The 12,080-nt window shown below is 56.5% G+C and overlaps 1 protein-coding gene across 2 annotated transcripts; it reads right to left on the minus strand.

Moving 5' to 3' along the window:
• Window positions 1–4,397: 4,397 nt before the first annotated feature.
• Window positions 4,398–10,809, minus strand: LHX3 (LIM homeobox 3). Of its 2 annotated transcripts, XM_051807669.1 has the most exons (6): window positions 10,692–10,809; window positions 7,974–8,145; window positions 7,567–7,769; window positions 7,217–7,368; window positions 6,959–7,130; window positions 4,398–5,246 (listed from the first exon to the last, which is right to left on the minus strand). In XM_051807669.1, exons 1-6 carry the CDS (start codon window positions 10,759–10,761, stop codon window positions 4,828–4,830), a joined length of 1,188 nt encoding a protein of 395 aa, XP_051663629.1. In that variant the 5' UTR covers window positions 10,762–10,809; the 3' UTR covers window positions 4,398–4,827. The 2 variants fall into 2 exon arrangements, with proteins under 2 accessions (XP_051663629.1, XP_051663628.1); XM_051807668.1 differs by having other exon boundaries at window positions 7,217–7,769.
• Window positions 10,810–12,080: the final 1,271 nt, after the last annotated feature.

Here is a 12,080-nt window from a genome sequence, read left to right on the forward strand (position 1 = left end):
CTTCCCTGCAAACAGTGCCAGCGTCCCCCGGGGACACTCAGCACTTTATAAACCTGTCAAGCCCTTAAAGCCGGTGACCATGAGGCTTCACAACAGAACGTGTGGAGCTTTATGGCCACACACACACCCCAGCCAGCCCCGGAGAGGAGCTCCAGCACGGCTGCCTCGGCGAGTGAGGGGATGTTTTTTTGTGCTGTGCTTTCATTTCAAGGCAAGCAAAAAAAAAAAAAAAAAAGGAGGAAAAAAAAAGAGAAAGAAAAGCACTGCATGATTTATTTTAAAGCCTCCAAGCTGCTGCAATGCTGTTGAGTGGGTATGTATATACATGGGGAACGGGAGATTGTCTCCAAAGTCATTTGCATTCGTTCCCTTCCCTCCCTCCTCCACGCAGTGTTTTTAAAAGGTCTTATCCTGGAGATGCTGGAATACCTGCAGCCTGCAGAAATCAAAGTTTTGGGTGCAGAGCACCTGATGGAGCTGGTTTTTATTTAGAAAACATACTGTCCTGCCAGTCCCACCCTGCGCAGTGCTGATTTATTCCTCTCCTCTCCTGACAAGCCCCACACGATATTTTTTTGACCCCGACAACATCATTCAGCATCTCTGCGACCTGCTCGGGCCGAGACCCTCGGCAGCTCCAGGCAACGCCTGGCGATCCCCTGGGCTGCTCCTGCTGTTCAGATTCCCGTCCCGGAGCACGGAGCCGCAGGGGTTGGGGCTCCGAGCCGCGGGTCTGTCCCCTGAGCCGCGCTCAGCTGCCCCACGCTGGCTCATTCCCAGCTGGAGGCGCTCCCGGCTCCGCTCTCCCCACCCGGCCCTTTGCTCGGCTTAACAAGTCGGCGTCTGATGGAGTCGCTGCCGTTTGGGTCCCTGAGGGATTATAATGTGACTGCAGCAGGTCCCAGCCATTCTCTGCAGCCCGGCATGTTGTTGCTTCATTAAACGCCAAATTGTTACATTAATTCTAACTGCCCTGTAGAGATGTAGCTGTCAGGAGTGATTTACTCGCCTCCAGCTGACTCGGAGACTTTCCTCTCTGGAAGAGGCCAGTGCCTGGGTGGGAGTGGGATGCAGGACATTTGTCCAGCCAGATATTGGCAGCAAGAGGCTCTGCCCTCCCTGCAGAGACAGGGATGGTCTTCAGACCTCCGTGGAAAAATCACCAGAGAGCTAAAAAAAGGTGTGGGGTTTGTTTTTGGCTGAACTCTGGGCTGCTGGTGGCTCAAGATGCCTGTTAACAGGCAGCATCTTTGCTGGAGTATTTACTGAGTCCAAATCTCTTGGAATCCCTCCTTCATCCCAGCCAGCAGCTCTGCCTGTGCTGCAGGAGGAGGGTCTCTGGCCTTTCCTGCTTTGTTCCCAAGGTGGTGTGGGCAGAGGGAGGTGAGGTCAGACACGAGGGGTGGTGGGAATACCTTTGCTTGGATGCTCTGATGCATCTGGGATAAGCCACTGGAAGGGAACTTGAGGATGAACTGGCCCCATCCACCTTCCCTGCTCCCCATGGATGAGGGATTTCACCTGGCCCACATTCTACTGTTTGACACAAAATCTAATAATTTCTGTAGGGAACACAGGTTTGAGCACAAAGGTGAATTTGCTGTTTGGAAAAAAAAAAAAAAAAAGAAAAAATATTAATATAGTAGATTTTCCTCACTGAGAACACAAAAAATTTCCTGCCTCCTGTGTCTTACACTCACGGAAATCAGCAGAGGTTGTAAAGCTCACCTGCAAACTGAGCAGTGCAAAACCCCCCTTCCTAATTCTGTTTGGGTTTTACAAGCTGTCAGTCACTTGGACAGCGTTAGTTTTATTTGCTTCTTTCAAATTGGTTTTCTTTTAACGGGAAGAAAGCATTTATATTAATGGAATCCTTGAGCCTCAGCCCTGAAAGGAGAGGCTGAAATGCAATCCCTGAATTTGAGATCAGGACGCTCGGGAAGCTCCTCTCTGTGTTCAGACGAGAGAACAAACACCGGCAACTTCCAGCCCGTTCTGCCTCTGAGAGCAAAGCACAAAGGCAGAGGGGCAGATTTGCATTTCTCCCTTTCTTAAATTCAGCCATCCCCTGGGAATTCCCCGGGGGAGAGGAACAGCAGTGTCCGTTATTTGCAGGGAGGGAAACGATGAGAAAAATATCTATAAACTGCGTGTTCAAGTACTACAGTTCTTAGACTGGTTTTATAACAGCATTATCCCAAAATTTCTGTCTTTCTGTTCTTATTTCCTTATTTTTAGGAAATAAACAGGAAAATATTATTAATACTTGAACCACTGAAGTGTTTTGATGCAAAACACTTGCCCAGTTTTGGTGAGGGTGTTTCTAGACATGGAAATCTTGAAAACACAAACTCCTGTTATCTCTTCAGGTGAAGTTCTGCAATCTGATTTTTTAAATCCCACAGTTTTCTATTTACTCCACAAATTTCCATGAGAAATGTCCTTGTGATGTACCTACAGGCTGGCAGCAACAGTTGTCTCTTTATTACTCAGTCCTGGAGAAGGAAGGAAAAGCTGCTGAGCCCAGCTCTGGGCTCAGACTCACCTAAACAAGGCAAATTTCTGCCTTGGCTGGAGGAGACACAGCTTCACCCATCTCCAAAATCCCCCAGAGCAGAGATATGAGCAGATTTCCATGTGTCACCCCCAGATCCAAGCTGGTGGGGTGTTTTTTACACCCCTGGTGTCACACAGTGGGGTTTTCCCTTCTGGAGACATCAGTGTCCCACCCCTGCTGAGCAAAGGCCCGGGAAGGAGGGGCTGGTGGCTGTGGGTTGTGCTCAGCACAGCCCCCCCAGCTGCCAAACAGCAAGAGACTGGGGACACGACCCTCCCCTCACCTTTGGAAAAGGTGAGGAATCAAATCCGGGATGTTCCAGGGGTCTGCACAAGCCCTGGGTACCAGAGCATGGCCCTGGTGTTCCTCACTGCCCAGGGGTGCTGCTCTTCTGCTGTGCACACAAAAAACCCCGGGCAAACATTCCCTGACTTCCCAGGGAGCGAGAACATCAAAGCTTTACAAAGGGTCTGTCCTCAAATCCTTGAGCCAGAGGCCTCAGCACTTCCCTCTGCTCCCAGGAACATGACCATGGATGTTTGTATATGAGGAGATGTGCATATCTGATATATGTGTGTGTTTGTATATATAGGTATATAAACCAAACAAATATATGTACATGCTCTGTCAAACTTAACCCCTTCAGGATTTTTTTCCTTTTCTTTCAGATTTCTCTTTGAAATATTCCAATATCTGACTCCGTGTTTCATGTTCTGCTTGCAGACAGACAACATCAGACTGCATTTGCTATTGCTTTATCAGCCCAGAGTTCTGCTTCCACCTTTGGGATAAATGCTAAAAAATAACCAGGACCCATCAAAAACAGCCAGACCATGATCAAAGTCTGTGTGTGCCCAGAGCAGTCCCATTTGGATCACTCAAGGATTGCCAGCCTCCAGAAACTGTCATTTTTTTTCTTCCAAAGCATTTCCACCTCGGTGGGTTTGCTCCTCTGTTGAGAGGAATATTTCAACATTAAAATATTGGAGATATTGAAAGCATATTTCAACACTTTTTTGGATCATGGCATCGAGGTTTAAGAGCTTTTACTCTTAGATTAACGTGTTTTATTTACTTATGCTGATGCTTTCGATGTGAATTTAGCAAAAGACTGTTTAAAGTTTAGCTGACAAATTTATTTGTAACCTTGAAGTATTTGATCATCAGAGAGAAAGCGAGAATATAAATAAAAGACACTGGACATTCACATAATCTACAGTTAATTCCATATTTTTTACAGGTAACAATATACATATTGTCTTGCCTTTCCTCACAATCAGCTCGCACCATATCCATGGAAATACACAAGTGCCTGGAAGAGAGATGTGTTCCCAGGAAAGCCTGTGCTCGCTCCGACTCTCCCAGTGGTGCCTCGGGAATGGCAGGAACTAAACCAGCCAAACCCTCCTGCTGAGAGACCCCCCGAGAAGGTATTTGGCAACAAGACATCAGGGTGATTTTTGAGACATTTTGCAGTTAAACTGTTGCAAGGAAATGTGAAGGAAAAGCATAAGACCCACAACCCAGAGCCATTAGTGTTCCTGGGTCAAGAGAAATTCACCTCTTGACCCCGTGATAAACGTGGAATTAGTTGGTAATAAATACATCTATTCATGGTTTAATGCTTATATGGAAGAGTCAAACTAGCAATCTACAAATTAAAAAGAGGAGAAGCAGAATTAACATATGATTTTCATTTTACAAAGGAAAACGTCGGTAAGTGATTGGCATGTTAAAGAGCATTTCATTTTAGAAAAGTGGATGTAAATCCAAAATAAAACAAAACATACCACCATCGGTGCGCTTTTAAAAAAATCTGCTGGAAGAACAGAGAAGTTTCCTACCATGGATTTCTGAAGTGATTCACTATGAACAGTTCTCCTATAGAAATATAGACACTGTCACACCTTTCACCGTGGATGAGGACTTTTATTTTCCCTTAAAAATGTCTCAGTGTGGGTGGGCGATGAAGCAAGTCCTTGCTTTGGAGAATGCACTGACAACAGAAAGCAAAATACCTCATATCAAATCTGTAAAGCACAAGTCTTGGTGTTCAGTAAAGACACGAGAAGCAGTTTGTTTGGACACTCAGGATCCACTTGCTGTGGTGCCACTGCCTTTGCCCACCAGGCCGGGTCCCCTCCAAACCCACGTCCGTGTCCTCGCACATTCCTGCCCCGCTCGGCAGCCACGGCTCGTCCCTCCGGCATTCCAAGAGTTCAACAGCACTGGGTCCTTCCCCTTCCCACTGCACCGTGGTGGATCCTGTATCAAAACTGAGCGTGGTCGACTTCATCCAGCCAGGAGGCCGGGCTGGCAGGGAAATCCGGGTACCCCCCGCTGCTGCCTGTGGAGAGGTCGGAGCTGGGGCCGTTCCCGGCCAGGACTCTCATGGGCTGGGGCACCCCTTGTCCGCTTTGTCCCATGATGCCCAAGCCGTTGTCTGGGTAAACCAAGCTGGAGATTAAAGGCTGGTGGCCTGGCAGTGCTTGCAAGGAGGCTGGAGACTGGGGGATCCCGTAGGGGCTGTTGGAGCGCAGGTCGTGGTACTGGTCCTGGGCTGGGAGCCCGCTGGGATCCAGGGCAAAGCTCCCGTTGGTCCCGGCCTGTCTCCCCAGCGCGGGGGATGCCTCGTTGAGATTGCTGTAAATCCCATTGGAATGGCTCATTTCTGACATGGAGGGTTCATCTGAAAGGGAAATGGACTGGTTTTACTGGGGCACCAATGGTCATGCCTGCAATGGACTGGTTTTACTGGGAGAGGAACAGTCACAGTTGGAATGGACTGATTTTACTGGGAGAGGAACAGTCACTGCTGCAATGGACTGTTTTTACTGGTCATGGCTGGAATGGACTGGTTCTACTGGGAGAGCAATGGTCAGGGGTGGCAGTGGCTGCACAGGAACCCCTGCGAGCTCTGGGTATAAATAGATGAGATGGATGGGAGCTGAGCAGCCACGCTCTTCCCACCTGTAATTCCTTATTATTCCCACCCTTGCTGACAGATCTTCATAGAAGGCCACGGGATTATTATTTTTTTTCTGAGTACAAACGTCTAATACAATTTGGATTTTAAAAATATGCATGAAAAATACATATTAAAATATTAGACTGTGATTTAAAAAATAATCCTTTAAAGGGAAAGTGAGTTCAATACCTTTCCACCTTTTGTTTCTATTTGGCTTTGAGGTTTATCCTAATTTTGGTATAATTTTTAGGAGCCACCTGAACATTCACCAATGCAAGGAAAAACTCCATTTCTCAGGGGAAAAAAAGATATTAAATAGAGATATTTGTCTGCTCAGGAACAAGCTAATGAAAACACAGTTCCAGAGTGTATTTGTTCGACTTAAAAACACCCTGAGAAATGAGCAACATTTTTAAATACCCGGCAAAAATTATTTGTATTTGTTAGGAGTTTATGGACAGTGAGAGCCGCTCTGTTGCCTGGGATACAAACCTGTTTGTGGCATGGGGCTCTCAATAATTGTTCACATTTTTTAGTTATTATTTATAGAGTATTCATATTTAATGAGCTGATGCACAGTGTGTGTGTATAAACAGACTCGAAAATCGAATAGTTTTCAGAAACAGAGAGGAGCTGAGATGCAAAGCTGTGTGTGCATAAACATACACCTTAGAGATGTGTCTGTATAAATATGTACAAAGGTTTGCCTTTCAGTTTCTCTCGTTATCCCTAAAAACCACACACACACGTTTGGGATGGAGCTCTGCCTGGAGCTGGAACGTTCCCTCGGCAGCGCCTCAGGCACCGACCTCCCCACCCAACCCCATCCTGCTCCTGAGGCTCCGGAGAGTGTGGGATGAGGCTGTGCAGGACAAGAGCTGCTGGGGGAATGTCTCTGAATTTGTCAACAGAAACCTCGGCTCCAAAACCGGGACTCTCTGATGCAGAAACCTCCTAACACGCAGCAGTCTCCCTTTCGCAGCACAGCTGCCTCAGCTCCCGCAGGACTGAGGAGACTTAACGAGTAACTACACAAATAAAACCACCCCTAAAAAATATAAAAAAAAAAAAAAAAAAAAAAAATTGCCCACTTTTTCCCGTAAAAACATTCAGTGGTTCTGGGCTCTCTGGTTTTTGTATTTCCAAGAGTCCCTTGAAAAGGCCGTGTACGAGCTGCGGCTCTGACATCGCAGCGCCTGCCCGGGGAGCTCTCCCTGCTGTCCCCGCAGCTTTTCGGGCCTGACACAAACATCCCCCCCGGAGGGACAGCGGAGTGTCCCCCCCGCTCCTCAGCCCCCGCGGCCCCGGTTCCCCGGGGGTGAATCCCGCAGCTCTGCCCTTCTCCTCCCCTTGGCGCTTGGCTTCACTCATTGTATTATGCCCGAAAATTGTGACCGTGGCACTGAGGAGGTGAAAACAGCCCGGTGACCGACCTGTGAAGGAGACCTCGGCGTCGCTGTCGGGCCCCTCCTCCTGGATGCTGTCCTTGTCGGACTTGGATGTCCCCCGGGATCTCTTCATGTTCCTGAAGTACTGACCCCACCGCTGCCTCCCCGCGTCCTTCTTCAGCCTTTTCTCCTTGGCCCTGCGGTTCTGGAACCAGACCTGCGGGCGGGACAGGCCGGGGAGCTCGGTGGCTGCGGGGCCGGACCCCCCCGGCGCCCCCCGGCCCGCGCAGACCCCGCTCTCACCTGCACCACCCGCATGTCCAGCCCCGTCTCCGACGAAAGCTGCTCCCGGACGTGCCGCGCCGGCTTGGGCGAGTTGTTATAGGCGTTTTTGAGGGTCTCCAGCTGCTTGGCCGTGATGGTGGTGCGGGGCCGCTTGGCCGTGGATTCAGCCTCTGCCGACACGGTGCGAGTGGGAGGCGAAGTCACCACGGGACGCGGGACCTGCGACCTCCCCCCAGCCCCCCGCCGACCGCAGATGCTCCCACCCCTCCCGCCCGCTGCATGAGCCTGTCCCGGAGGGCAGGAGCGCCCCGGGCCGCCTCCCTCCTGCCCTCGGGGGGTGGCAGGGACGGGGCAAGGGGAAGGGGTACCTCTCTGCTTGGCCGTCTCGTAGTCCGCCTTGCAGACCAGCCTGCTGTCCTCCATGAGGTAGAACTCGTCGCCGGTGGCCAGCTGCCGCTTGCAGACGATGCAGGCGAAGCAGTGCAGGTGGTAAACGAAGTCCTGGGCCCGGCGAACCACCTGGGTCGGGGGGATGCCCTGCTGGCAGGCGGCACACTTCGTCCCGAAGCGCCTGAGCGGGGGGGACAAGCGGCGGCCGCTGAGCCGGGTGGTGCCCGGGGAGGGTTCCCGGCCCTGCCCGGCGCTGTCCGCGGTGCTGGACCCGCCGCTGTCCCGGTGCTGAATCCCCCCTCACCCTGAGTCGCTGCCCGCGCTGTGACCCCCACCCAGGCCGGCCACCCCCCGTCCCATCCCGTCCCGGGCGGTCCCCACGCACTTGAAGAAGTCCTCCTTGCAGTACACGCCGTCCCCGCGGCTGAAGCACTTCTCGGCCAGCTGCGTCTGGCAGTCGGAGCATTTCAGGCACTTGCTGTGCCAGTGCCGGTCCAGGACTTTGAGGATGAACCTGTCCACGATGTGCTGGTTGCAGCCGGCGCACAGCGGGATCTCTGCGGGGAGGCAGCTCCGGTCAGCCCCCGGCAGCCCCGCTGCCCCCCGAGACCGGACCGGCCCCTCCCGCCACCCCCGGGGCCGCTGCCGCCCGGAGTGGCCCGGGGAACAGCCCAGGAAACCACAGAATTCGTTCAAATTCGTTTTTTGCAGCGCCGTGTGAGCTTTTGCCCGCGCCGCGGGGATCGGCGAATCCCCGGGCTTTGCACACCCGGGAGCACCCGGGAAAACATGAAGGGACGTGATAGAAACGGAATTAACCCCCCGACCGATCCGCCGGCAAAGCTACAGTTATTCCAGGCTCTTTTTCCTTTTCCTGCACTTCCAAAATTCACCTTCAAATAACGGCGGGGCAGCCCGGGTGGAGTAAGGGAAGAAACTACCAAAAATTGAAAGAATTGCACTGAAAATAAAAACGCGGCAGGCTTGTCCCTTCACCCTGCAGATCCCGACGGGGATGACACAGAAAGAGATAAAGATACAGATAAGGAGAGACGGAGATATAAAAATGAACAAATACAGTAGATAGAGAACGAAATTTACAGATACATAGATCTAAATATATAGATTTCGTTTTAGAGGTATAGATAGAGATATGTAGGTAAAAATACGAATATGGGATACATAAATACAGATATATCGGTATAGATAGAGATGGAGAGATATAGACACGGCAGTAGAGATACAGATAGATGAGGACATGAGAGTATCTATATGTAAAGGTAACTGTGTGTGGAGACACAGAGCTGCCTCGGGGTGCGTAGGGGTGGAGGTGATCTCGTTCTCCTCAACAATTCACCGCGTCCAAACGAACAACCCCAACCGCGGCAGCGGCTCCGGCCAGGACTGAGCTCCGGCAGCGGCAACACGGCACAGCCCCGCAGGTCCCGGCTCAGCCCGGCTCGACCCGCGACTCTTACGCTGCATCGCGATCCGCGGGCCAGCCCCGCTCGCTCAGCGGGGCCGCGGGCTCTGGACCATCTCCCGCCTCCCCGTCGCTGCCGAGGCCGGGCCGGGCGCGGACCCGCCGCGCTCCCCCCGCCGATCTCCCCCCCCAGATCCCGGCGGCAGTTGTGTCCCCCCTCCCCGGCCGCTGCCACCCCCGCGCCGCCGGGGATTTAATTCGCTAAAGCGGGTTATTTTTAGCCGCCGGCCCTGCGCGCCGGTGCCGCTCTGAAGCGCCGGGCAGGGCACCGCGCCGCGCTGTATTTAATCCCCCCCGCCCCCGGCGGCACATCCCCACGTCCCCTCCCGCCGCCCCTTCCCGGCCGGGCGGGAGGGACACGGCTCCGGGAAACGACCCCGGCGGGACCGGCGGCGGGCGGGGGTCAGGCCGGGGGGAAGCAGCGCCGGGCGCTGCCCCGGGTTCGTTGTGAGCCGCAAACCCCGGATTTGCCCCCGGTTCGAGCAAAGAACCGCGCGGCTCGGCCCCCCCGGCGGGGCGAACTCCCCCGGGCCCGGTCCTGCCGCCGCCCTGCCCCGGCCATCCCCACGGTAAGCCCCGCCGAGCCCCGCCGAGCCCCCTCGCTCCCCTCCCGCTGCCTCCCCGACGGAGCCGGAGACCACGGGGCCCAAAACGAGCATCGCGTCCTGCGGGAAAATAGTTCTTTTCGCGTCCTTCGTTCTACCGATCGCAAGTACCGATTTCGGCGGTGTCGCCTCCGCCCCCGCAGGGCCGAAGCAGCTCCCGGTTGTCGGGTCAAACGCACAACTCCCGCACCGCGGGGAGCCGACGGGGAGTGCCACGGAAAGACTAACCGGGGGCACCAACCCCACCACGGGGGCTGCCGGGGCGCGGGGTCGGTCCCGCGGCCGGTGACACCTCGGTCCCCGCACACCGGCGGGGTCCCCGCGCCGGCTCCTCGTTGTTTGGTTTTTGAGCCCCGCCGGCCGCGGTCGCTGCTGGAGAGAACCGGGACGGCCCCGCACCGGGACCGGCCCCGCTGCCCCGGCCCCGGCTGTGCCCCCGCCGGTGAGACGCGGAGCCCCGAGCACGGCGGGGGAGCGTGGTGCGGTTCCCCCCGCCCCGACAGGGCTGTCCCCGTTCGTTAAACGGGAGGAAAGAACGTTCAAGAGAAAAATTAACGGGAGTTTTTCCAAAGTGCGGAAAAAGACGGGTAGGAGCCGGGCGGGAGGTGCGGGCGATTCCCGCCGTCGGGGGGAACCTTCGGGCATCAAAAACTTCCCGTTTCGTCCCTGCCCTTGTTGAGCGGGGAGCGGTGGGACCCCGGGGCAGCACCGGGAGCCCGGGGCAGCCCCGTCGTTACCCCGAGGGCAGCGGGGAGACAAACGGGCGTCTGAAGCGTGGGGGGGCAGCGAGGGGGTCTCCTATATCGGGGACGAGCAGGAGAGAGCGAGCGGGAGCGTGGGGCGGGCGGAACGGACCGGGACGGACCCCCCGGTGCCGTCGGGCCGCCCGCCTTCCCCCGCAGCCAACCCCGACCGCGGCCCCGGCGGTGCCCCGGGGAGCGCGGAACCGGCACAGACGGGACTCCCGGCGGTGCCTCCGCGGGGGGACGCGGAGGTTTGCGCGCCCCCGCCTCACCTGGGCTCCGCGGGAAGGGGCAGAGCTCCGCTGCCTTCTCCGAGCCGGCGCGGACCCGCTCCAGCAGCATCGCGGCCTCCGTGGGCGCCGTCCGAGGAGCGCGGCGGCGGCGCGGGAGTGGCGGAGCGGCGCGGAGGGGCGCGCAGGGAGCGGCGCGGGGCTGGGCGGGGCGGGGGGGCGCGGGGGGCGGGCCGGGGGCGGCTCCGGGCCGCAGCTGGGTCGCGGTTCAGCGCCGGGCTCTTTAGCATCACAAAAGCGGCGGGGGGAGCTCTGCCCACCTCCCCTCCCCGGCCCACGCGTGGCCGGGGCCGCTGTTCCCGACGCGTGGGCTCGGCCTGCAGGAGCCGCCCGCGGGGGCAAAGCGGCCCCCGGGACCCCCCTGAGCCCCCCAGAGCCCGCACGGAGCGGGGCGGGGGAGCGGCCGTCGGGGGGAGCCTCCCCCCGGGCCCCGCCGCGCCCCGGCCGCCCCCGCGCCCGGATTTCGTTTGTCCCCGCGGCGCGGTGTGCGGGTCACTCCCGACGTCCCCCGTGGGGAGCGGGGGGGCCTCTTCCCCCTCCGCTAATTAATTAATGAGCGCGGAGAGGTAGCGGGTGTCTGACGCCCGGGCAGCGGCGCGCGGCGGCTGCAGGAGGTTAATTGCGCTAATTGAGGACGGGGCGGACACGGACGTGTGTGTGTGCGCCTGTGGGTGTAGCTGTGCGTGTGCTCTTGTTTGTGTGTGCGTGGCAGCCCGTGGATCATTTGGGGTGTGCCTGTAGGGCTGTGCGGGTCTGTGTGCGCACACGGCTGTCCCCGCGCGTTTCGGGTGTCCGTGTGTGCGGGGTGTCGGTGCGTTCTCGGGGCTCGCGGGTCCGTGCTTTTTGTGCGTGTGCCACCGACGGCCCCGTGCGTGTGTGCCCCGCTTGCCCCAGGCAGCCGGAGCTGATAATTGTGGTTGTTACTGTGAGCCCGTTAATCCCCCGAATCCCTTTACCTCCTGCTCGCAGGGGATTACAAATTAATAAAAGCAGCTTAGGGGCGGGAGCTCCGCACACACATATGCTCCTGCCGACGGCAGCACCGGGACTTTCGCCCGCTCGTGGAGGCACCCGGGGAGCCCCACACCGAGCCCCCGACCCTGGGACACCCACCCCGGGGTGACAGACCACCTTCCTGCCCGCTCCCCTTCTGCGCGGCAGAGTCGGGACTGTCCCCAGTGATGGTTCACCTGCCCGGGGACAGGTCCCAGTCTGGGGACAGCTCAGCCCCGTGCTGTTGGAAAAACATCAGGGAGACATTTAGGGGGCCGGGATTTGGGGTCCCCAAATAAAGTACCCAGAAATTCCAGGCTGGCGTGAAGCTGGGGAGCGGGTACAGCAGTGCTGGAGGGTGACTGTGACCGTGCTGCA

Source organism: Manacus candei, unplaced genomic scaffold (genome assembly GCF_025592945.1).
Source record: "Manacus candei isolate 608988 ecotype Guabito, Panama unplaced genomic scaffold, ASM2559294v1 h1tg000071l, whole genome shotgun sequence".
Classification (NCBI taxonomy): Eukaryota; Metazoa; Chordata; class Aves; order Passeriformes; family Pipridae; genus Manacus; species Manacus candei.